Source organism: Macaca fascicularis, chromosome 7, assembly GCF_037993035.2.
Source record: "Macaca fascicularis isolate 582-1 chromosome 7, T2T-MFA8v1.1".
Taxonomy (NCBI): Eukaryota; Metazoa; Chordata; class Mammalia; order Primates; family Cercopithecidae; genus Macaca; species Macaca fascicularis.
Genome location: NC_088381.1, coordinates 50,385,517 through 50,411,115, shown reverse-complemented (window position 1 = coordinate 50,411,115; position 25,599 = coordinate 50,385,517). Strand labels below are relative to the sequence as shown.

General features: G+C 38.6%; 1 protein-coding gene across 6 annotated transcripts in view; it reads right to left on the bottom strand.

Moving 5' to 3' along the window:
* Positions 1-25,599, bottom strand: part of REC114 (REC114 meiotic recombination protein) — a 124,909-nt gene that overhangs the window by 74,487 nt on the left and 24,823 nt on the right. For 4 of the 6 annotated variants that reach the window (XM_015453046.2, XM_045395709.1, XM_005559998.3 and 1 more), the window contains exon 2: positions 3,663-3,752. The exons of the other annotated variants lie outside the window; for them this stretch is intronic. In XM_015453046.2, coding sequence (XP_015308532.1) covers positions 3,663-3,752 — 90 coding nt within the window. The remainder of the gene's footprint in view (positions 1-3,662; positions 3,753-25,599) is intronic. 6 annotated transcript variants of the gene reach the window in all.

The window sequence follows — 25,599 nt, the reverse complement described above, 5'->3', positions numbered from 1 at the left end:
TGTGTACCTACAGTCCCAGCTACTCAGAAGGCTGAGATGGGAGGACTACTTGAGCCTGGGAGGTCAAGGCTGCAGTGAGCTGTGATCACACCACTGTTCTCCAGCCTAGGTAACAGAGCAAGATTCTGACTCAAAAAAAAAAAAAATGACTTTGCAATCTTGGCATAGGTAAAAATTTCCTAAGTAGTATATGAAAAGGATAAACCATAAGAGAAAAAAATACTGCACTTCAAAATTTTTAACTTCTGCTCTTCAAAAGACACTAAGAAATGAAAAAATAAGCTATAAACTGGTAGAAATATTCGAAAAACATGTTTCTGATAAAAGAGCTGTAACCAGAGTAAGAATTCTTAATTCAAATATAAGAAGGCAAACAACTCAAAAATGGTTAAAAGACATGAACAGACACTTCACCAATGAGACATACAAATGGCAAATACATGAAAAGATGCTCAACAATATTAGTCACTAAAGAAATGCAAATTCAAACCACCATGAGATAATACTACACACTTATTAGGATAGTTAAAATTAAAAAGACTGACAATAATAAGTGTTGGTGAGGATGTGGAACATGTGGAACCCTCATACATTATGAGAATGCAACTTGGGAAAACAGTTTTGCAGTTTCCTATAAAGTTAAACACAGACATGCCATATGACTTAGCGGTTCTTCTCTTGGACATTTAACAATGAAAAATAAAAACATGCCCAAAGGCTCGTATACAAATATTCAGTAGTGTTATTCATCACAGCTGAAAAAAATGAAAACAACCCCAGTGTCTATCAAAAGCTGAATGGATAAGCAAAATAAGTTTACCTATGCAATGGAATACTCTTCATTAATGAAAAGGCATCAACTACAGATAACATGGAACAACAGAGATGAATCTCAAATTACACTGAATGGAAGAAGCCTGACTGAAAAGACTACATATCATATGATTCCATTACATGAATTCTAGAAAAGGCAAAACTACAGTGAGGTAATGCATATTAATAATGTTAATTAGCTAGCTTTAGTCATTTTACAATGTATATATACTTCAAAATAATGTTGCACACAGTGAATATATACAATTTTATCTGTCAAAAATATATATAAATAAAAATTATTAAAAAACGCAGAACTAGAGTGATAGAAAGCAGACCAATGGTTTCTAGGTGCTGAAGGTGGGCAGAGAAGCTCACTGCAAAGAGGCACAAGGAAACTGGGTTAATTGAAATGTTCTGTATCATGATTGTGGTGATGGTTACATGACTATATACATTAAACACATCAAATTGAACACTTAAAGACAGTGAATTTTATGTAAATTATACCTCAATAAAAGTGATTTGTAAAAATTTTTTAAAAGATTTTAAAAAATATTACAGTATTTAAGTTAAATATGTATAGTCATATGTCACTTAACAATGGGGATACATTCTAAGAAATGTGTCATTAGGTGATCTTGTCATTGTGTGACTATCATAGAGTATACTTATGCAAACCTCGATGGTACAGCCTACTACATACCTAGGCCATGTGGGTTAGCCTATTGCTCCCAGGCTACAAACCTGTACAACATGTTACTGTACTGAACACTGTAGGCAACGGTAACACTAACACAATGCTAAATATGTGTATATCTAAGCATAGAGAAGGTACAGTAAAAATTACACCTGTATAGGGCACTTACCATGAATGGCGCTTGAAAGGTGAAAATTGCTCTGGGTGAGTCAGTGAGTGAGTGGTGAGTGAATGTGATGGTCTAGGACATTACTGTACACTACTGTAGACTTTATAAACACTGTACACTCAATTAACTATCCTAAAAAGTATGTAGTGTTATCTCATGTCGGTTTTAATTTGCATTTCCTTAATGACTATTTTTATAAATAAATTTATTTAAAAAGTATCTTTCTTCAATCATAAATTAACCTTAGCTTACTGTAACATTTGTACTTTATAAACTTTAAAATTTTTAAAAAAACATTTGGACTGCTTTACAATAACTTAAAACATATACAATATTTTTTCTATTATTACATTGTTAAAATTGTTGTATTTTAAAAACTTTTTGTTAAAAACTAAGACACAAACATGTACATTAGCCTATGCCTACAAGGGCCAGTATCACCCAGATGTCACAGGTGACAGGAATTTTTCAGCCCCCTTATAATCTAATGGGATCACTATCATATCTGTGGTCCTCTCTTGACTGATATGTTGTAATAAGACACATGACTGTATATGCAACATGCACCAAATTGCAGAGTTATCCTTATATTTCTCAGTAACGGATATCTTAGAATTTGACAAACTTGGTTTTGTGACTACAGTGCAAAAATCATTCTATGTATGAGACAAAGACATTTCTATCCATTTGTTCACAATAGTTACCACTGGGGCAAAAAGATGGAGCAGAGAGACAGTATGGGGTGGTCTCCTATGCCTGCGGAAGCCAAACTGCTTTAATGTCACCATTCAGCAAAGACCCATGATATTGACAGGGAGAACTAGCTGTGCACTAGGTATCCCTCAAGTCTACCATTTGTAGTACTCATTAGCAGCTGAAGAAACCTTAACTCCTGCACCTGATCCAGACCCTGACAGTAGCAGATAAAGCAAAATAGTACAACTCATACCTCAGTTTTAAGTCACAAGGAACACAAAGATGACTTTGCAGATCATCTCACGTTCAATGAGAAGGCTATATTTAAGCAGAAAGATGAATCATCACAATATATACATGTGAGCTCCTACCATATTATGACAGAACATGTAAGCGATCCAAAAAAATTAATGTCTTTTAAATGTATTTGACCTATTTGCTTATTGCTGGTTTTCCCTCACTAGAATGATGATATCCCATAATGAAAGGGATTTCTGTCTTCACTGTTCACTGCTATATCCCTCGCATCCCCTAAAATGCCTAGCATATACTAATTATTCAATAAATATTTGTTAAATTAATTATGCCCATGTAGATATTCAGTAAATATTTGTTGTATGAATTTAAGTCAATGTAGACATCATTCACAGCTAAATGACATAATAACTTTCCATTATACGTTCCTTTCTTGTACAATTTCTTTGTTTGGAAGTTACTAATTTTTTTTTCTTTCATTGGTTTCTATGTACCAAATAAAACCTAAACTTTCAACCAAGTTGATTCTTATTTTCTTTACATATTTCTTAATTCTAAAATTTCCTAAAGTGTATATATATTCAGAATAAAGAACACATGCATCATTATAAAACCAGAGTTTTATGGAGGACTCTTATCAATTAATAATAACACTTTTTTGTTTTCTTTATTTCTGCAAATCTATCCCTCTGCATATGCTGTTTTCCCTATCTGGAAAACCCTCCACACTTGTCTCTGTTAACCTAGCCTATCTTAACTCAATCTCCCTTACTACAGAATCCTTTATCATACTGGTTAATTTCAACCTTTTGATCCACTCTGACTCCTAACAAAATCCTAAACCCCTTTAGGGCAGGCAATATTCAGTATGTTTCTGTATTTCCCACATTTAGCACATTTGATAAATGCTTAATGTGTTGACCTTGATGAATTTCAGTGAGACTGAAGAAGCTTGAGGATACAAAAATTCATGTAAAGCTAAGAAGACAAAGATATATTTCCATGTTAAACTATTATGCATAAACCTACCAGTAGTGTCTGTCCTTGGAAAATGAAGAAATGACCTGATATAACTATGGTGAGAACAAGATACCCAGATTCTTCATTGGAATCAAAAACCTTGAAAAAGAGAAAGAGAAAAATATGTAAAATATAATACATTTCTATAATAACTGATAAACTTATAATACTGATAACCAAACTATTTTCTCACATTGATCTTTCTACCCTGAGCATTCTTTCCTTTTCCATTCATTTAATCTGTAACCCTTCCCTTACAACTTCAAGTTTCTCCATATATATAGGCTAACAGCCAGACTTTTAAAAAATTAAAAGCCAATATTTTGAAACAGAAAGAATATCAGATTAAGAATCAGGAGTTGTTGTGGGTCCTGAGCCAATCACTATTTAGTTACATTTTAATAAATCATTTATTCTCTCTGAGCCTCAGTATTATTTCTGTAAAATGAAGATAGTGCCTTACAGAGCTGCTGTAAGACTTCACAGTCCAATTTCTTCAGCCATGTAATCTATTTTTCTTTTTCTTTTTTTTTTTTGAGACAGAGGTTCGCTCCTGTAGCCCAGGCTGGAGTGCAATGGTGTGATCTCGGCTCACAGCAACATCTGCCTCGTGTGTTCAAGCAATTCTCCTGCCTCAGCCTCCAGAGTAGCTGGGATTACAGGCATGTGCCACCATGCCTGGTTAATTTTTGTATTTTTAGTGGAGATGGGGTTTCACCATGTTGGTCATGCCGGTCTCAAACTCCTGTCTGCCCGCCTCAGTCTCCCAAAGTGCTGGGATTACAGGCATAAGCCATCGCACCTGGCCATCCATTTTTCATAACCCCTTAAACATATGGTGCTTTCCTTTGGATGAGTTCTAGTTTGTCAGTGTCACTCTTAAAATATGGTGCCATAAACTTACCGTAATCCTCTTGGTGTAGTCTAATTATCTCCCATTACTTGCAATAGTGTTGCCTATAATCACATTAACCTTTTGAGGGGGTAGTACCACTGCAGAGTTTGATCTTAAATCCACATAACCTCCTGACACTTCATTACCTATGTTGGTAAATCATATTTCCCTTTATTTATCCTGAACCTAAACATAAAACCTTGGATTAGCCCCATTATATTTTATCTTGTTAGATTGGATCTATAGTTCCAACCTATTGAGATGTAGTGAGGAACTGAAGCAATTAAATCAAAATGTCAGGGAGGACATGACTGATAGATACATTACAGTGGGATCTGGATCTTAAGTGACTACACTATACAGGTGGCTTTGATATCCTTAATAAACACCATAAGGTAAACCATCCTTATATAAACAATAAGATAAATTATAGACTCATCTTAATGCCCAAAGTTCAAAATAATTAGGACACACCTAATTCAACTTATATATGTTTTTATGAGGTTACTGCATTGTACTGAGAAATAATGCTCTTATAGTTTCATACGTGGGGTTTGGAGTTTTAATGCTATATTTAAATCCAAGATTTCCTACTGTGTTTTCTCTAATTCATTTTAAATTCCAAACTTAAAAAGTGAGTAACATTTTAGATGTCAAAGGGGATATGATAGACCTGCACTAATTCCTTCAGTGGTTGTAATTCTCCCTCTTTCCCAGTATTTGGAACTTGGTCAGTGGCACAACGCTCTTCCTATCACAGTTTAAATGAATTATCCTGTGTGTTTTATGACTAGTTAGAACCAGAGCATAGCTAGGAGTCAAGTACAGCTTTCACAACTAGAGTCTGGTCAATGAATTATTTGGAAGGCAATGTGTTAACATGATAGTTTAATGTTTTAAGAAATGTGGCATATATAACAAAGAGCATCCAAAATATAAGTGTACAGCTCAATGAACGATGGCAAAGCAAACACATCACCCAAGTGAAGAAACAGAACATTATCAGATTTCCAGCAGGTCCTCTAGTGTTTGCTGTCTTAAAAGTTACTATCTGCAGACCTCTAGCAAGACTACTAAAGAAGAAAAGAGAGAAGAATCAAAGAGATGCAATAAAAAAATGATAAAGGGGATATCACCACCGACCCCACAGAAATACAAACTGCCATCAGCGAATACTATAAACACCTCTACGCAAATAAACTAGAAAACCTAGAAGAAATGGATAAATTCCTGGATACATACACCTTCCTGATACTAAACCAGGAAGAAGGTGAATCCCTGGATAGACCAATAACAGGCTCTGAAATTGAGGCAATACTTAATAGCCTGCCAACCAAAAAAAGTCCAGGACCAGACGGATTCACAGCCAGATTCTACCAGAGGTACAAGGAGGAGCTGGTACCATTCCTTCTGAAATGATTCAAATCAATAGAAAAAGAGGAAATCCTCCTTAACTCGTTTTATGAGGCCAACATCATCCTGATACCAAAGGCTGGCAGAGACACACACACACAAAAAAGAGAATTTTAGACCAATATCCCTGATGAACATCGATGCAAAAATCCTCAATAAAATACTGGCAAACCGAATCCAGCAGCACATCAAAAAAGCTTATCCGCCATGATCAAGTGGGCTTCATCCCTGGGATGCAAGGCTGGTTCAACATATGCAAATCAATAAACGTAATCCAGCATATAAACAGAACCAAAGACAAAACCACATGATTATCTCAATAGATGCAGAAAAGGCCTTTGACAAAATTCAACAGCCCTTCATGCTAAAAACTCTCAATAAATTTGGTATTGAAAGAATGTATCTCAAAATAATAAGAGCTATTTATGACAGACCCACAGCCAATATCATACTGAATGGGCAAAACCAGGAAGCATTCCCTTTGAAACCTGGCACAAGACAGGGGTGCCCTCTCTCACCACTTCTGTTCAACACAGTGTTGGAAGTTTTGGCCAGGGCAATCAGGCAGGAGAAAGAAAGAAAGGGTATTCAATTAGGAAAAGAGGAAGTCAAATTGTCCCTGTTTGCAGATGACATGATTGTATATCTAGAAAACCCCATCGTCTCAGCCCAAAATCTCCCTAAGCTGATAAGCAACTTCAGCAAACTCTCAGGATACAAAATCAATGTGCAAAATTCACAAGCATTCTTATACACCAATAACAGACAAACAGAGAGCCAAATCATGAGTGAACTCCCATTCACAATTGCTTCAAAGAGAATAAAATGACTAGGAATACAACTTACAAAGGATGTGAAGGACCTCTTCAAGGATAACTACAAACCACTGCTCAATGAAATAAAAGAGGACACAAACAAATGGAAGAACATTCCATGCTCATGGATAGGAAGACTCAATATCATGAAAATGGCCATACTGCCCAAGGTAATTTATAGATTCAATGCCATCCCCATCAAGCTACCAATGACTTTCTTCACAGAATTTGAAAAAACTACTTTAAAGTTCATATGGAACCAAAAAAGAGCCTGCATTGCCAAGACAATCCTAAGCCAAAAGAACAAAGCTCGAGGCATCACACTACCTGACTTCAAACTATACTACAAGGCTACAGTAACCAAAACAGCATGGTACTGGTACCAAAACAGAGATATAGACCTATGGAACAGAACAGAGCCCTCGGAAATAATATCACACATCTACAACCATGTGATCTTTGCAAACCTAACAAAAACAAGAAATGGGGAAAGGAATCCCTATTTAATAAATGGTGCTGGGAAAACTGGCTAGCCATGTATAGAAAGCTGAAACTGGATCCCTTCCATGCACCTTACACAAAAATTAATTCAAGATGGATTAGAGACTTAAATGTTAGACCTAAAACCATAAAAATCCTAGAAGAAAACCTAGGCAATACCATTCAGGACATAGGCATGGGCAAGGACTTCATATCTAAAACACCAGAAGCAATGGCAACAAAAGCCAAAATTGACAAATGGGATCTAATTAAACTAAAGAGCTGCTGCACAGCAAAAGAAACTACCATCAGAGTGAACAGGCAACCTACAGAATGGGAGAAAATTTTTGCAATCTACTCATCTGACAAAGGGCTAATATCCAGAATCTACAAAGAACTCAAACAAATTTACAAGAAAAAAACAAAAAACCCCATCAAAAAGTGGGCGAAGGATATGAACAGACACTTCTCAAAAGAAGACATTTATGCAGCCAACAGACACATGAAAAAATGCTCATCGTCACTAGCCATCAGAGAAATGTAAATCAAAACCACAATGAGATACCATCTCACACCAGTTAGAATGGCGATCATTAAAAAGTCAGGAAACAACAGGTGCTGGAGAGGATGTGGAGAAATAGCAACACTTTTACACTGTTGGTGGGACTGTAAACTAGTACAACCATTGTGGAAGACAGTGTGGCGATTCCTCAATAGAAATACCATTTGACCCAGCCATCCCATTACTGGGTATATACCCAAAGGATTATAAATCATGCTGCTACAAAGACACATGGACATGTATGTTTATTGTGGCACTATTCACAACAGTAAAGACTTGGAACCAACCCAGATGTCCATCAGTGACAGACTGGATTAAGAAAATGTGGCACATATACATCACGGAATACTATGCAGCCATAAAAAAGGATAAGTTCATGTCCTTGTAGGTACATGGATGCAGCTGGAAACCATCATCCTCAGCAAACTATCGCAAGGACAAAAAAACCAAACACCACATGTTCTCACTCATAGGCGGGAATTGAACAATGAGAACACTTGGACACAGGAAGGGGAACATCACACACCAGGGCCTGTTATGGGGTGGGGGGAGGGGGGAGGGATAGCATTAGGAGATATACCTAATGTAAATAACGAGTTAATGGGTGCAGCACACCAACATGGCACATGTATACATATGTAACAAACCTGCATGTTGTGTACATGTACCCTAGAACTTAAAGTATAATTTTAAAAAATTAAAGAATGTAAAAAAAAAAATCACTATCTGCTCCTTTTTCCCTTAAAATAATCTCCCATCCTGACTTCTAACACTATACTTTAGTTTTAATTATATGAGTGGAATCATAAAGAACTATTTGACATTTGGCTTCATCAATGTTGTTGAATGTGTATTCATTTTCATTATTCTTGAATACATTCTATGATGATACCATTTCTTTTTTTTGTTTGTTTTTTGCTGATGGGTATTTTTTCCAGTTTAGGTTCACTACAAATAATACTGTTATGAACATTCATTCTTACATATGCGTCTTGTTGGATAGAAACACTCATTATAAATATTTCAATTTTTCCCAAATTATTTTATTTTTTTCAAATGGTGGCCAACAACTTCCAGGAGAGCCCCAGTTTAGACTACTCTCTTGCCCTCCAAATTGCTACATTTAATCACCCAATCAACATCTTCATGTAAAGGTTTAATAGTCATCTCAAAATTACCAGTCACTAACTTGAACTCCTAACCTTCTCATTCATTAATTACAAAGTACCTACCCTGTGCTAGGCTGTTGCAGCCATTTGACACCACAATATTTTCACCTCAGAAAATGATTTTTTTTTTCTTTTTCAGGTTTCTATATGCAACACTGAAGAAATTAATTCTTTCCTTCCATTTCTTTGGCTAATCCATGGAATCATTCTTGACTCCTTTTCTCACACCCATATCCAATCCATCAGCAAATCCTTCATGTCTATCTTCAAAATATTCATAATTCAACCACTTCTTACAGGTCTTGTCTAAAACATCATTCTCTCTAGTTGGATTGTTATAATAATCGCCTAACTGGCTTTTCCATTTCTGTTCTTGCTTCCCTTCTCCAATACAGAGTTTACTCTCAATACAGTAGCCAGAGTGATCCTTTAAAAACATAAGTCAGATAATGTCATTTTCAGCTTACAGCCCTGCAATAGCTCCCTATCTCATTCAGAAGCTCCTACAACACACCCCATGGTCTAGGCCTCCACTGCCTCTCTGCTCTTGTCCTCTAGCACCCACCCACTGTGCACTCTGATCAACCACACTGGCCTCCTTCCTGCTCCTTGAACCTACTAGGCACACTTACTATTATAAACCTCAGGGCTTTTACAAGTGCTGTTCTATCTGAAATTCTCTTCTCCTAGATATCCACAAGACTCACTCCTTCATCTTCAAATCTTGGCTTAAATATCATATTTTCATGTAAGACTTTTCCTAACCATCCAACTGAAAACTCCCCCATGTTACCTAAACCACACTACTCCTATTCCCTTCTCCAGCTTTATGTTTATCCATAGCTCTTACCATTTTGTTATATTTACTTGTTACCAGTCTTCCCTGAGCTGAAATTAAGCTCCATGAAGATAGAGACTTTTTTTCCCATTTCGGACACTGTTGTATTCAAATGCCTAGGACAGTACCTGGCACATAATATGCACCCAATATTTTGTTGGATGGTTAAGTAAATATGAACTTTTAAATGAAGGCACCATATTAACATGCAAAATTTTCAAAGGAAATAAAGATGTCTTCAGAAAGAATTTATCACCAGCAGATCCGCACTGAAAGAAATGTGAAAGAAAGTCCTTCAGGAAGAAGGAAAACGATACCAGATAAAAACTAAGATCTCCACAAAAGAATGAAGAGTGCTGGAAATAGTAATGACATGGGCAAATAAGTAAAAATTTTATCTAAATATCTTTAAAAGATAACTGATAAATTGGATTATATTGATAAACAATATTCAATTAATCCAAACGAAGGCAGGACCAAAATTAAAAGGGAACAAAGAACAGATGGGAAAATTATAAAACAAATAGCAAGGTAACAGACTTAAACCCAACCCTATCAATAATCACATTAAATGTAAATAGTACATTTAAATGTAAACACCTCAAAGGCAGAGGTTGTCAGATTGGATAAAAAGACAAAACAAGCTATATGCTGCGTACAAGAAATGCACTTTAAATATAAAAACAAACAGGTTAAAAACAAAAGGACAGAAAAAATATATACCAAGCTAATGCTAGTCAGAAGAAAGTTGGAGTGAGGCCAGGCACAGCGCTCACTCCTACAATCTCAGCACTTTAAGAGTCTGAGGCTTGCTTAAGACCAGAAATTTGAGACCAGCCTGGGCAACATGGCAAGACTCGATCTCTACAGAAAATTTAAAAATTAGCCAGGCATGGCGGTACACGCCCGTAGTCCCAGCTGCTTGGGAGGCTGAGGCAGAAGGATCACTTGAGCTCAGGAGTTCGAGGCTGCTGTAAGCTATGATTGCACCACTGCACTCTGCACCCAGAGGCCTAGGTAACACAGTGAGACTCTTTCACTAAACAATAAAATAAAATAAAATAAAAATAAAAGCTGGAGTGGTTTTATTAATATTAAACAAGAATATCAAAAGGTTATAAAGAAGGTCATTTCAAATAATAAAAGGGTCAATTAATCAAGAAAGATAATCATCTCAAACATGTATGCCTCCAATAGAGAGCTTAAAAATACATAAAGCAGTGATAGAACTGTAAGGGGAAATAGACAAGTTCACAATTACAGCCAGATTTTAATACCCTCTCTCAATAACTGATAGAAAAAGCACATAGCAAATCAGCAAGTATATAGTAGACATGAACAACTGTCAACCAACATGAGTGATCAACATTTATTGAACACTCCATCTAACACCAACACAAAACACATTCTTCTCAAGTATACAGAGCATTCACACAGACCATATTTTGAGCCACAGAACAAGTTCTGGTTGATTTAAGAGAATGTTACCTGAGCACAGATGCATTAAATTAGAAATCAATAAAAGAAAGGTCTTTGAAAAAAATCCCCCAAATATTCTGAAACTAACACACTTCTAAATAACCCATGGGTAAATAAGAAATTAAAAGGGAAATCAGAAATATTGTGAATTCAAAGTAATTCACCATATTAACATATTAAAAAAGAAAAACCATATGATCACCTCAATATAAGAGAATGTAGAAAAAGCATTTGACAAAATCCAACATCTATTCCTGATTTTAAAACTCAGCAAACCAGGAATAGAAGTAACTTCCTCAAGCTGATAAAGGGCATCTCTAAAAAAAAAAAAAAACCCTACAGTTATCTACATACTGAAAGCTTTCTCTCTAAGATAAGAAATAAGACAAGATGTCCACTCTCACCACTTCTATTCAACACTGTTACTGGGAGTTTTTACCACTGTAATTAGACAGGAAAAAGAATGAAAAAGCATCCAGATTGGAAAGACATAAAACTGTCTTTATTCACAGACAACATGATCATCTATGTAGAAAATCCAATTTATTTTACTAGAACTAATCACTATTAGTTCTATTCTGTAATTTTAGAAAGGTTACAGAATAGAAGATCAATCAATAAAAATGAATTGTATTTACACACAGTAATGAAGAACTAGAACCTGAAAATTTAAAAGCATCAAAATTTACAACATCAAAAATTGTAAGGGATAAATATGACAAAAGAAGACCAGCACATTGAAAATTGAGAGAAATTTAAGAACACTTAAATACATGGAGAGAAACATTTTGTTCACAGATAGGAAGATTTAATATTATTAAAATGCTGTAATAGGCAGAATAATGGTCCCCCTAAAGATGTCTATGTCCTAATACCCGGAACCTGTAATATGTTATCTTACATAGCAAAGGGATTTTGCATATGTGATTAAGTTAAAAGATCTTGAGCTGGGGAGATAGCCCTGAATTATCCAGGTGGACCTATTGTACTCAGAAGCATCCTTACAAGGGAAAGAGGGAGGCAGAAAGAGTCAGAAGGAAATGTGACTGCTGGCACTGAGGATGGAAGGTGGGTAACAAACTAAGGAATACAGGCAACCTCTATGTGTTAGAGAAGGCCAGGAAAAATAAAAGGATTCTTGAATCTCCAGAAGGAAAACAGTCCTCCTGACACCTTGATTTTAGCTCAATAAACCCATTTCAAATTTCTGACCTCTAGAACTATAAGCTAATGTTTGCGTTACTTTAAGCTACTAAGTTTATAGCTTGTTACAGCAGCAGTAACAAATTAGTACAGATGCTAATTCTCCAAGTTGATCTACGCAATCTCAATCAAAATTCCAAAATTTTCAAGAAATGCATGAGTCCAAAAAGACTATAGGCCAAGCATTTAAGTCAGTGAGTCAACAGTAGCAAAGTATCCACTATGTACTGATCCCTCTTATAATTTGGAGAAGGAAAAAGACATAGAAAGTCTCTGAACTTGAGCTTCATTCATTTCTTCATTCAACAAATATATGACTGCACTATCACTGAACAAAACACAGATCCTCATCCTAATGGAGCAAGCGTGAAATGGTGATGCAGAGCAAGGGTACAGACAATAAACAACAAATATAATTAGTGACACACCAAGGACGGGATGCTGGGAGCATTACAACGCAAGTGCTGGCAATAAAGGAATGCTTGGTCTATAGAGAATGTATAAACAATTAAAAAGCTGACTAAAATCAGTTTATTACCACCATGTGCCAGTAATTCTGATCAATGTCAGTGATAAAAATACTCCTTCCTGAAAAAAACATTTTGTTGGTCTAAGCTCCAAATAATTACTGCAGTTACTGTTGAGTTTAAATAATATATATGTAAGCTTCAATTATCAGATTTTTTATTCTTCAATTGTTGTCTACATATAAGTTCGTTGGGGAAACTCCCAGTTACAGCTAACCCCCATCCATGCAAACTTAGGCACATACATTTGTTTCAAAAGTAGTGCACCAGGCCGGGCGTGGTGGCTCACGCCTGTAATCCCAGCACTTTGGGAGGCTGAGGAGGGCGGATCAAGGAGATCAAGACCATCCTGGCTAACACGGTGAAACCCCGTCTCTACTAAAAATATAAAAAATTAGCTGGGCGTGGTGGCGGGCACCTGTAGTCCCAGCTACCTGGGAGGCTGAGGCAGAATGACCTGAACCCGGAAGGCGGAGCTTGCAGTGAGCTGAGATCACGCCACTGCACTCCAGCTTGGGCGACAGTGCGAAACTCTGTCTCAAAAAAAAAAAAAAAGTAGTGCACCATGCTTTGTTACACCTGAAGGCTGCTTAATATGAAGTTCTTATTTCCAACCCTTTCTTAGGATGCAGTTGACTTTTCCATCCCTGTGGTACTACATTCTTGTGCATTTAAATGATAGATTCAAAATAAAACAAAGATAGCACAGTGATTGTTAAGACCAATAAACAACTTGAGGCACTCCAATTCCGTCATTTTATGGGACCTTTTGGTATTTGTGTCTAAAATTTAAAACAATGAAATACAGCGTAAATAGCAAGATGTAATTTAATAAGTACAAATTTTAGTTCACACTCAAAATATTTTATTAAATTTCAACAATACCTTTAACATTGAAATTTATTCTCTTCAAATTAAGTGTTTCGAAACTAAAGAACATTAAGGGGGATAAAACATATCAGCAATTTTATTAACAGTTGCATAAATTGTACCTTTTGGAAATGCTTAGGTTTTTTTTTTTTTTCCCTTGCCCCAGAGGGAGTCCTGCTCTGTCACCCAGGCTGGAGTGCAGTGGCACCATCTCGTCTCACTGCAACCTCTGCCTCCCAGGTTCAAGCGATTCTCCTGCCTCAGCCTCCTGAGTAGCTGGGATTACAGGCGCATACCACCCACCACACCTGGCTAATTTTTTGTATTTCTGGTAGAGATGGGGATTCACCACGTTGGCCAGGCTGGTCTCAAACTCCTGACCTCATGATCCACCCACCTCAGACTCCCAAAGTGCTGGGATTACAGGCATGAGCCACTGTGCCCAGCCAGAAATGCTTAGTTTTACTTTTAAAAACTTCGCTTATTAGTTAATGAACAATTACATAAAACATCAGTCTGTAACTGCAGAATCCAAGTTCAAACAATTAACTAGATATAAAAACAACTGGTTGCCGGGCATGGTGGCTCACACCTGTAATCCCAGCACTTTGGGAGGTCCAGGTGGGCGGATCGCAAGGTCAGGAGATTGAGACCAGCCTGACCAACATGGTGAAACCCCGTCTCTACTAAAAAAATGCAAAAATTAGGCAGGCATGGTGGCATGCACCTGTAGTCCCAGCTACTTGGGAGGCTGAGGCGGGAGAATCACTTGAACCCAGGAGGCGGAGGTTGCAATGAGCTGAGATTGCACCACTGCACTCCAGCTGGGTGACAGAGCGAGACTCTGTCTCGAAATAAAATAACATAAAATAACGTAACATAAAATAAAATAAAATAAAAACAATGGGCTAAATAGTTGTGGATTTTTTTCCTGCCTTATACTGTATTTATTTATTTGGCATAATTATTATAACAAAACTCAGTAAGAGAAAATGTTCACTGATAGTACTTTTCATTTAACTTAATGATTATTTCTGAAAATAATTTCATCATTCAGGGGAAGAAGATGTTAAAAAATATTCATTCTAGGTGTCAAATGTTGTAGGCACATCACTGAACGTAGTAAATAAAAAAAATAGTATATGAGATAATGCTAAGAGCTAGGGAAGAAAGAGAGCAGGGTAAGTGGAATCAGAGTGCAAAGACAGGACACAGATGTTACAATATAAATAGAGAGGTTAGGGTAGACACCTGAGAAGGTGAGACTTGAGCAAAGATCAAAGGTATGAAAGTTAACCAGATATCTGGGGGAGAATTCCAGGCTTATGATTTTTCAGATGTTCATTGCAATCCCTCATCCAAAAGGTCTATATAGTGTGCTCATATAGTTAGAAAATATCCAATTTAAGAACTTCCAAGGGGTTCAAGAAAAAGTGGTAGCTTCATTGCATCCCTGAAGTCTTCTCTTTCCAAATCCAATCCAAATACCAATTACCTTTCCTTAACCAATTATTAAGACCAGCATCCTGCAGGGGACAGTGGTTCACACCTGTAAGCCTAGCACTTCGGGAGGCCGAAGCAGGCAGATCACATGAGGTCAGAAGTTCGAGACCAGTCTGGACAAGATGGTGAAACCCTGTCTCTATTAAAAATACAAAAATTAACCGGGCATGGTGGTAGGTGCCTGTAATCCCAGCTACTCAGGAGGCTGAAGCAGGAGAATCTCTTGAACCCGGGAGGCAGAGGTTGCAGTGAGCCGAGATTGCACCATTACACTCCAGACTGGGCAACACAGTGAGACTCCAACTCAAAAAAAAAAAAAGGCTGGGCACAGTGGCTCACGCCTGTAATCCCAGCACTTTGGGAGGCCGAGGCGGGCGGATCACGAGGTCAGAATATCGAGACCATCCTGGCTAACATGGTGAAACCCCGTCTCTACTAAAAATACAAAAAAATTAGCTGGGCATGGTGGCGGGCGCCTGTAGTCCAAGCTACTCGGGAGGCTGAGGCAGGAGAATGGCGTGAACCCAGGAGGCAGAGCTTGCAGTGAGCTGAGATCACGCCACTGCACTCCAGCCTGGGCGACAGAGCCAGACTCCGTCTCAAAAAAAAAAAAAAAAAAAAAAAAAATCATCATCTAAGAGAGCCAGAAGGGTGGATTGAAGTCTCAGGGTCCACATAAAAAGAGCTTGTAGGATGTTTTCCCCCTACAGGAGAAAGGAGGTACTAAGCAAGGAGCCCTGAGGCAAAGACAATGCTGCAGTTGTTGTGGGAGAGCCTAGTCCCTAGAAATTGGTGGACCTCATGAAGATGGGCAGACCAGACTGTGTGCTCTGAAGTTCCTTGCAGTCTCTCAACCTCCAAGGAGTCACAAAGGAGTTGGACAACTTAACTGAGTCCTTCCTACTTCTCTACAGGAGGCCCACAGCATTGTGACTTCTGCATCTCCCAACACTCACCACTTGAAGTGTCCACTCTCGGAGGTGAGACCCAGGAGCGAAGAGAGCCCTAAGTTAGACAAAGGAAAATATGAGCTAAAGCAATGAAGAATAACAGAAAACCCAAAACACGAGGCTCCTGGGGGAACAAGCCGCTAGAGGAGACTGACAACAGCTTGAACCAAATAATAACTATAATAATAATAAATATATATTTCTATATTTCTTATTAAATAACAATAAATATAATTATTCACACTTAAGGAGAATCTTGAAGCTAAAATTATACTTTATGAATATAAAAATTCAATAGCTAATTGAAGAATTGGATGGATACTACTGAGGCCTAATTAATAGTTTAAAAGAGCAACTGGGAGACTCGGTGCGATCACACCTGTAATCCCAGCACTTTGAGAGGCCAAGGTGGGTGGATCACGAGGTCAGGAGATCCAGACCATCCTCGCTAACATGGTGAAACCCCGTCTCTACGAAAAATACAAAAAATTAGCCAGGCACAGTGGCGGGCGACTGTAGTCCCAGCTACTTGGGAGTCTGAGGCAGGAGAGTGGCCTGAACACGAAAGGCAGAGCTTGCAGTGAGCCAAAATCACGCCACTGCACTCCAGCCTGGGCGACAGAGCGAGACTCCATCTCAAAATAAATAAATAAATAAATAAAAATAAAATAAAAAGCACAAGTGGGAGAAAAATAGAGCAAAACTAGGAGAAAGAAATCATGTGTAACAAAATAAGATACATGGAGCAAAGATTCAGATCCAGGAGAAAAAATGTTAGTGAGAGGGGCTAAAGGAGAGGGAGAGAAAAAGACTGAGGAAAGGAATCAATTGAAAAAATAATAGAATGAAATATTTTACAACTGCAGAAAGACGTGAGACTGAAGATGGAAAGGGTATAAGTTCCAGGCATTAATGGGGATGGGGGTTAAAAAAAAAAATCAACAACTAGACATATCCTGATTAAATTCCTGAATTCCAAGGATAGAAGAAGATCTTAAAAGCTTCTAGTTAAAAGCAAAAACATCCTCCTTCAACACTGAAGGAGTCTAGGGAACCAATTTTTTTTTCCTGTCACCCAGACTGGAGTGCAGTGGCACGATCTTGGCTCACTGAAACCTCTGTCTCATGAGTTCAAGTGATTCTCCTGCCTTATCCTCCCAAGTAGCTGGGAACTACAGGCATGCACCACCACACCCAGCTAAGTTTTGTATTTTTTAGTAGAGATGGGGTTCACTATGTTGGCCAGGCTGGTCTCAAACTCCTGACCTTAAGTGATCCACCCACCTGGGCGTCCCAAAGTGCTAGGATTACAGGCGTGAACCACAGTGCCCAGCTTAACTAATTTTTTAAGTGGTAAATGAAGAGAAAGAATCAAGAATTTATCCTAGCTCTGCTATAAAAAACCACCACTAGGTAACCTCTAATAGATATGGTGATGTTTTTCTTTACAGAAATATTCCAGATAATATATAAAGCAAATATAAGAAAATCCAACCTGAATTTGACAAAGCCTCTAGAGTCAACAACCAGTTCACAAGAAATACAGAGCACAAAGGATCACATTAAACTATACCACAGAGATGGCGGTCAGCAAAATCCAGACTGAGAAACTCTGTAGAACAACCTGATTTCTTAAACCTCAAGGAAGAGAGGTGAGATGAAGTCAGGGAAATACGGCAGGGAAACCTAAAAATTAAAAGGTACACAATTTTTGGCCATGTTTAAAAGAATTATGACACTTAGACTACTTGAAATTTGAACACTGATAATATTACGGTATTATTAATTTTGGGGTATTATGGTTATGCTTTTTAAAAAATTTATTTATTTATTTATTATTATACTTTAAGTTCTAGGGTATATGTACACAACGTGCAGATTTGTTACGTATGTATACATGTGCCATGTTGGTATGCTGCACCCATTAACTCATCCTTTACATTAGGTATATCTCCTAATGCTATCCCTCCCTCCTCCCCTCACCCCACAACAGGCCCTGGTGTGTGATATTCCCCTTCCTGTGTCCAAGTGTTCTCACTGTTCAATTCCCACCTATGAGCGAGAACATACGGTGTTTGGTATTCTGTTCTTGCGATAGTTTGCTGAGAATGATGGTTTCCAGCTGCATCCATGTCCCTACAAAGGACATGAACTCATCCTTTTTATGGCTGCATAGTATTCTATGGTGTATATGTGTCATATTTTCTTAATCCAGTCTGTCACTGATGGACATTTGGGTTGGTTCCAAGTCTTTACTATTGTGAATAGTGCCACAATAAACATACGTGTGCACGTGTCTTTATAGCAGCACGATTTATAATCCTTTGGGTATATACCCAGTAATGGGATGGCTGGGTCAAATGGTATTTCTAGTTCTAGATCCTTGAGGAATCACCACACTGTCTTCCACAATGGTTGAACTAGTTTACAGTCCCACCAACAGTGTAAAAGTGTTGCTATTTCTCCACATCCTCTCCAGCACCTGTTGTTTCCTGATTTTTTTTTAATTTATTTATTATTATTATACTTTAAGTTGTAGGATACATGTGCATAACGTGCAGGTTTGTTACATATGTATACTTGTGCCATGTTGGTGTGCTGCACCCATCAACTCGTCATTTACATCAGGTATAACTCCCAATGCAATCCCTCCCCGCTCCCCCCTCCCCATGATAGGCCCCGGTGTGTGATGTTCCCCTTCCTGAGTCCAAGTGATCTCATTGTTCAGTTCCCGCCTATGAGTGAGAACATGCGGTGTTTGGTTTTCTGTTCTTGTGATAGTTTGCTAAGAATGATGGTTTCCAGCTGCATCCATGTCCCTACAAAGGACACAAACTCATCCTTTTTTATGGCTGCATAGTATTCCATGGTGTATATGTGCCACATTTTCTTAATCCAATCTGTCACTGATGGACATTTGGGTTGATTCCAAGTCTTTGCTATTGTGAATAGTGCTGCAATAAACATACGTGTGCATGTGTCTTTATAGCAGCATAATTTATAATCCTTTGGGTATATACCCAGTAATGGGATGGCTGGGTCATATGGTACATCTAGTTCTAGATCCTTGAGGAATCGCCATACTGTTTTCCATAATGGTTGAACTAGTTTACAATCCCACCAACAGTGTAAAAGTGTTCCTATTTCTCCACATCCTCTCCAGCACCTGTTGTTTCCTGACTTTTTAATGATCGCCATTCTAACTGGTGTCAGATGGTATCTCATTGTGGTTTTGATTTGCATTTCTCTGATGGCCAGTGATGATGAGCATTTTTTCATGTGTCTGTTGGCTGTATGAATGTCTTCTTTTGAGAAATGTCTGTTCATATCCTTTGCCCACTTTTTGATGGGGTTGTTTTTTTCTTGTAAATTTGTTTGAGTTCTTTGTAGGTTCTGGATATTAGCCCTTTGTCAGATGAGTAGATTGCAAAAATTTTCTCCCATTCTGTAGGTTGCCTGTTCACTCTGATGGTAGTTTCTTTTGCTGTGCAGAAGCTCTTTAGTTTAATGAGATCCCATTTGTCAATTTTGGCTTTTGCTGCCATTGCTTTTGGTGTTTTAGACATGAAGTCTTTGCCCATGCCTATGTCCTGAATGGTACTACCTAGGTTTTCCTCTAGGGTTTTTATGGTATTAGGTCTAACATTTAAGTCTCTAATCCATCTTGAATTAATTTTCCTATAAGGAGTAAGGAAAGGATCCAGTTTCAGCTTTCTACTTATGGCTAGCCAATTTTCCCAGCACCATTTATTAAATAGGGAATCCTTTCCCCATTTCTTGTTTCTCTCAGGTTTGTCAAAGATCAGATGGCTGTAGATGTGTGGTATTATTTCTGAGGACTCTGTTCTGTTCCATTGGTCTATATCTCTGTTTTGGTACCAGTACCATGCTGTTTTGGTTACTGTAGCCTTGTAGTATAGTTTGAAGTCAGGTAGCGTGATGCCTCCAGCTTTGTTCTTTTGACTTAGGATTGTCTTGGAGATGCGGGCTCTTTTTTGGTTCCATATGAACTTTAAAGCAGTTTTTTCCAATTCTGTGAAGAAACTCATTGGTAGCTTGATGGGGATGGCATTGAATCTATAAATTACCTTGGGCAGTATGGCCATTTTCACGATATTGATTCTTCCTATCCATGAGCATGGTATGTTCTTCCATTTGTTTGTGTCCTCTTTTATTTCACTGAGCAGTGGTTTGTAGTTCTCCTTAAGAGGTCCTTTACATCCCTTGTAAGTTGGATTCCTAGGTATTTTATTCTCTTTGAAGCAATTGTGAATGGAAGTTCATTCCTGATTTGGCTCTCTGTTTGTCTATTACTGGTGTATAAGAATGCTTGTGAATTTTGCACATTGATTTTGTATCCTGAGAGTTTGCTGAAGTTGCTTATCAGCTTAAGGAGATTTTGGGCTGAGACAATGGGGTTTTCTAAATATACAATCATGTCATCTGCAAACAGGGACAATTTGACTTCTTCTTTTCCTAACTGAATACCCTTGATTTCTTTCTCTTGCCTAATTGCCCTAGCCAGAACTTCCAACACTATGTTGAATAGGAGTGGTGAGAGAGGGCATCCCTGTCTTGTGCCAGTTTTCAAAGGGAATTTTTCCAGTTTTTGCCCATTCAGTATGATATTGGCTGTGGGTTTGTCATAAATAGCTCTTATTATTTTGAGGTACGTTCCATCAATACCGACTTTATTGAGCGTTTTTAGCATGAAGGGCTGTTGAATTTTGTCAAAAGCCTTTTCTACATCTATTGAGATAATCATGTGGTTCTTGTCTTTGGTTCTGTTTATATGCTGGATTATGTTTATTGATTTGCGAATATTGAACCAGCCTTGCATCCCAGGGATGAAGCCCATTTGATCATGGTGGATAAGCTTTTTGATGTGTTGCTGAATCCGGTTTGCCAGTATTTTATTGAGGATTTTTGCATCGATGTTCATCAGGGATATTGGTCTAAAATTCTCTTTTTTTGTTGTGTCTCTGCCAGGCTTTGGTGTCAGGATGATGTTGGCCTCATAAAATGAGTTAGGGAGGATTCCCTCTTTTTCTATTGATTGGAATAGTTTCAGAAGGAATGGTACCAACTCCTCCTTGTACCTCTGGTAGAATTCAGCTGTGAATCCATCTGGTCCTGGACTTTTTTTGGTTGGTAGGCTATTAATTATTGCCTCAATTTCAGAGCCTGCTATTGGTCTATTCAGGGATTCAACTTCTTCCTGGTTTAGTCTTGGAAGAGTGTAAGTGTCCAGGAAATTATCCATTTCTTCTAGATTTTCCAGTTTATTTGCGTAGAGGTGTTTATAGTATTCTCTGATGGTAGTTTGTATTTCTGTGGGGTTGGTGGTGATATCCCCTTTATCATTTTTAATTGCATCTATTTGATTCTTCTCTCTTTTCTTCTTTATTAGTCTTGCTAGTGGTCCGTCAATTTTGTTGATCTTTTCAAAAAACCAACTCCTGGATTCATTGATTTTTTGGAGGGTTTTTTGTGTCTCTATCTCCTTCAGTTCTGCTCTGATCTTAGTTATTTCTTGCCTTCTGCTAACTTTCGAATGTGTTTGCTCTTGCTTCTCTAGTTCTTTTAATTGTGATGTTAGAGTGTCAATTTTAGATCTTTCCTGCTTTCTCTTGTGGGCATTTAGGGCTATAAATTTCCCTCTACACACTGCTTTAAATGTGTCCCAGAGATTCTGGTATGTTGTATCTTTGTTCTCATTGGTTTCAAAGAACATCTTTATTTCTGCCTTCATTTCGTTATGTACCCAGTAGTCATTCAGGAGCAGGTTGTTCAGTTTCCATGTAGTTGAGCAGTTTTGATTGAGTTTCTTAGTCCTGAGTTGTAGTTTGATTGCACTGTGGTCTGAGAGACAGTTTGTTATAATTTCTGTTCTTGTACATTTGCTGAGGAGTGCTTTACTTCCAATTACATGGTCAATTTTGGAGTAAGTACGATGTGGTGCTGAGAAGAATGTATATTCTGTTGATTTGGGGTGGAGAGTTCTATAGATGTCTATTAGGTCTGCTTGCTGCAGAGATGAGTTCAATTCCTGGATATCCTTGTTAACTTTCTGTCTCGTTGATCTGTCTAATGTTGACAGTGGAGTGTTGAAGTCTCCCATTATTATTGTATGGGAGTCTAAGTCTCTTTGTAAGTCTCTAAGGACTTGCTTTATGAATCTGGGTGCTCCTGTATTGGGTGCATATATATTTAGGATAGTTAGCTCTTCCTGTTGAATTGATCCCTTTACCATTATGTAATGGCCTTCTTTGTCTCTTTTGATCTTTGATGGTTTAAAGTCTGTTTTATCAGAGACTAGTATTGCAACCCCCGCTTTTTTTTGTTCTCCATTTGCTTGGTAAATCTTCCTCCATCCCTTTATTTTGAGCCTATGTATGTCTCTGCGTGTGAGATGGGTCTCCTGAATACAGCAGACTGATGGGTCTTGACTCTTTATCCAGTTTGCCAATCTGTGTCTTTTAATTGGAGCATTTAGTCCATTTACATTTAAGGTTAAGATTGTTATGTGTGAACTTGATCCTGCCATTATGATATTAACTGGTTATTTTGCTGGTTAGTTGATGCAGTTTCTTCCTAGCCTCGATGGTCTTTACATTTTGGCATGTTTTTGCAATGGCTGGTACCGGTTGTTCCTTTCCATGTTTAGTGCTTCCTTCAGGATCTCTTGTAAGGCAGGCCTAGTGGTGACAAAATCTCTAAGCATTTGCTTATCTGTAAAGGATTTTATTTCCCCTTCACTTATGAAACTTAGTTTGGCTGGATATGAAATTCTGGGTTTAAAATTCTTTTCTTTAAGAATGTTGAATATTGGCCCCCACTCTCTTCTGGCTTGGAGAGTTTCTGCCGAGAGATCTGCTGTTAGTCTGATGGGCTTCCCTTTGTGGGTAACCCGACCTTTCTCTCTGGCTGCCCTTAAGATTTTTTCCTTCATTTCAACTTTGGTGAATCTGGCAATTATGTGTCTTGGAGTTGCTCTTCTCGAGGAGTATCTTTGTGGCGTTCTCTGTATTTCCTGGATTTGAATGTTGGCCTGCCCTACTAGGTTGGGGAAGTTCTCCTGGATGATATCCTGAAGAGTGTTTTCCAACTTGTTTCCATTTTCCCCCTCACTTTCAGGCACCCCAATCAGATGTAGATTTGGTCTTTTTACATAATCCCATACTTCTTGCAGGCTTTGTTCATTTCTTTTTCTTCTTTTTTCTTTTGGTTTCTCTTCTCGCTTCATTTCATTCATTTGATCCTCAATCGCTGATACTCTTTCTTCCAGTTGATTGAGTCGGTTACTGAAGCTTGTGCATTTGTCACGTAGTTCTCGTGTCATGGTTTTCATCTCTTTCATTTCGTTTATGACCTTCTCTGCATTAATTACTCTAGCCATCAATTCTTCCACTTTTTTTTCAAGATTTTTAGTTTCTTTGCACTGGGTATGTAATTCCTCCTTTAGCTCTGAGAAATTTGATGGACTGAAGCCTTCTTCTCTCATCTCGTCAAAGTCATTCTCCGTCCAGCTTTGATCCGCTGCTGGCGATGAGCTGCGCTCCTTTGCCGGGGGAGATGTGCTCTTATTTTTTGAATTTCCAGCTTTTCTGCCCTGCTTTTTCCCCATCTTTGTGGTTTTATCTGCCTCTGGTCTTTGATGATGGTGATGTACTGATGGGGTTTTGGTGTAGGTGTCCTTCCTGTTTGATAGTTTTCCTTCTAACAGTCAGGACCCTCAGCTGTAGGTCTGTTGGAGATTGCTTGAGGTCCACTCCAGACCCTGTTTGCCTGGGTATCAGCAGCAGAGGCTGCAGAAGATAGAATATTTCTGAACAGCGAGTGTACCTGTCTGATTCTTGCTTTGGAAGCTTCCTCTCAGGGGTGTACTCCACCCTGTGAGGTGTGGGGTGTCAGACTGTCCCTAGTGGGGGATGTCTCCCAGTTAGGCTACTCAGGGGTCAGGGACCCACTTGAGCAGGGAGTCTGTCCCTTCTCAGATCTCAACCTCCGTGTTGGGAGATCCACTGCTCTCTTCAAAGCTGCCAGACAGAGTCATTTGCGTCTGCAGAGGCTTCTGCTGCGTTTGTTATTGTTTACTGTGCCCTGTCCCCAGAGGTGGAGTCTACAGAGACAGGCAGGTTTCCTTGAGCTGCTGTGAGCTCCACCCAGTTTGAGCTTCCCAGCAGCTTTGTTTACCTACTTAAGCCCCAGCAATGGGGGGCGCCCCTCCCCCAGCCTCGCTGCTGCCTTGCCGGTAGATCACAGACTGCTGTGCTAGCAATGAGGGAGGCTCCGTGGGTGTGAGACCCTCCCGGCCAGGTGTGGGATATGATCTCCTGGTGTGCCTGTTTGCTTAAAGCGCAGTATTGGGGTGGGAGTTACCCGATTTTCCAGGTGTTGTGTGTCTCAGTTCCCCTGGCTAGGAAAAGGGATTCCCTTCCCCCTTGCGCTTCCCAGGTGAGGCGATGCCTCGCCCTGCTTCAGCTCTCGCTGGTCGGGCTGCAGCAGCTCACCAGCACTGATCGTCCGGCACTCCCCAGTGAGATGAACCCAGTACCTCAGTTGAAAATGCAGAAATCACCGGTCTTCTGTGTCGCTCGCACTGGGAGTTGGAGACTGGAGCTGTTCCTATTCGGCCATCTTGCTCCGCCCCTGTTTCCTGACTTTTTAATGATCGCCATTCTAACTGGTGTGAGATGGTATCTCATTGTGGTTTTGATTTACATTTCTCTGACGGCTAGTGACAATGAGCTTTTTTTCATGTGTCTGTTGGCTGCATAAATGTCTTCTTTTGAGAAGTGTCTGTTCATATCCTTTGCCCACTTTTTGATGGGGTTGTTTTTTTCTTGTAAATTTGTTTGAGTTCTTTGTAGATTCTGTAGCCCTTTGTCAGATTAGATTGCAAAAATTTTCTCCCATTCTGTAGGTTGCCTGTTCACTCTGATGGTAGTTTCTTTTGCTGTGCAGCAGCTCTTTAGCTTAATTAGAACCCATTTGTCAATTTTGGCTTTTGTTGCCATTGCTTCTGGTGTTTTAGACATGAAGTCCTTGCCCATGCCTATGTCCTGAATGGTATTGCCTAGGTTTTCTTCTAGAGTTTCTATGATTTTAGGTCTAACATTTAAGTCTCTAATCCATCTTGAATTAATTTTTGTATAAGGTGTAAGGAAGGGATCCAGTTTCAACTTTCTACATATGGCTAGCAATTTTCCCAGCACCATTTACTAAATAGGGAATCCTTT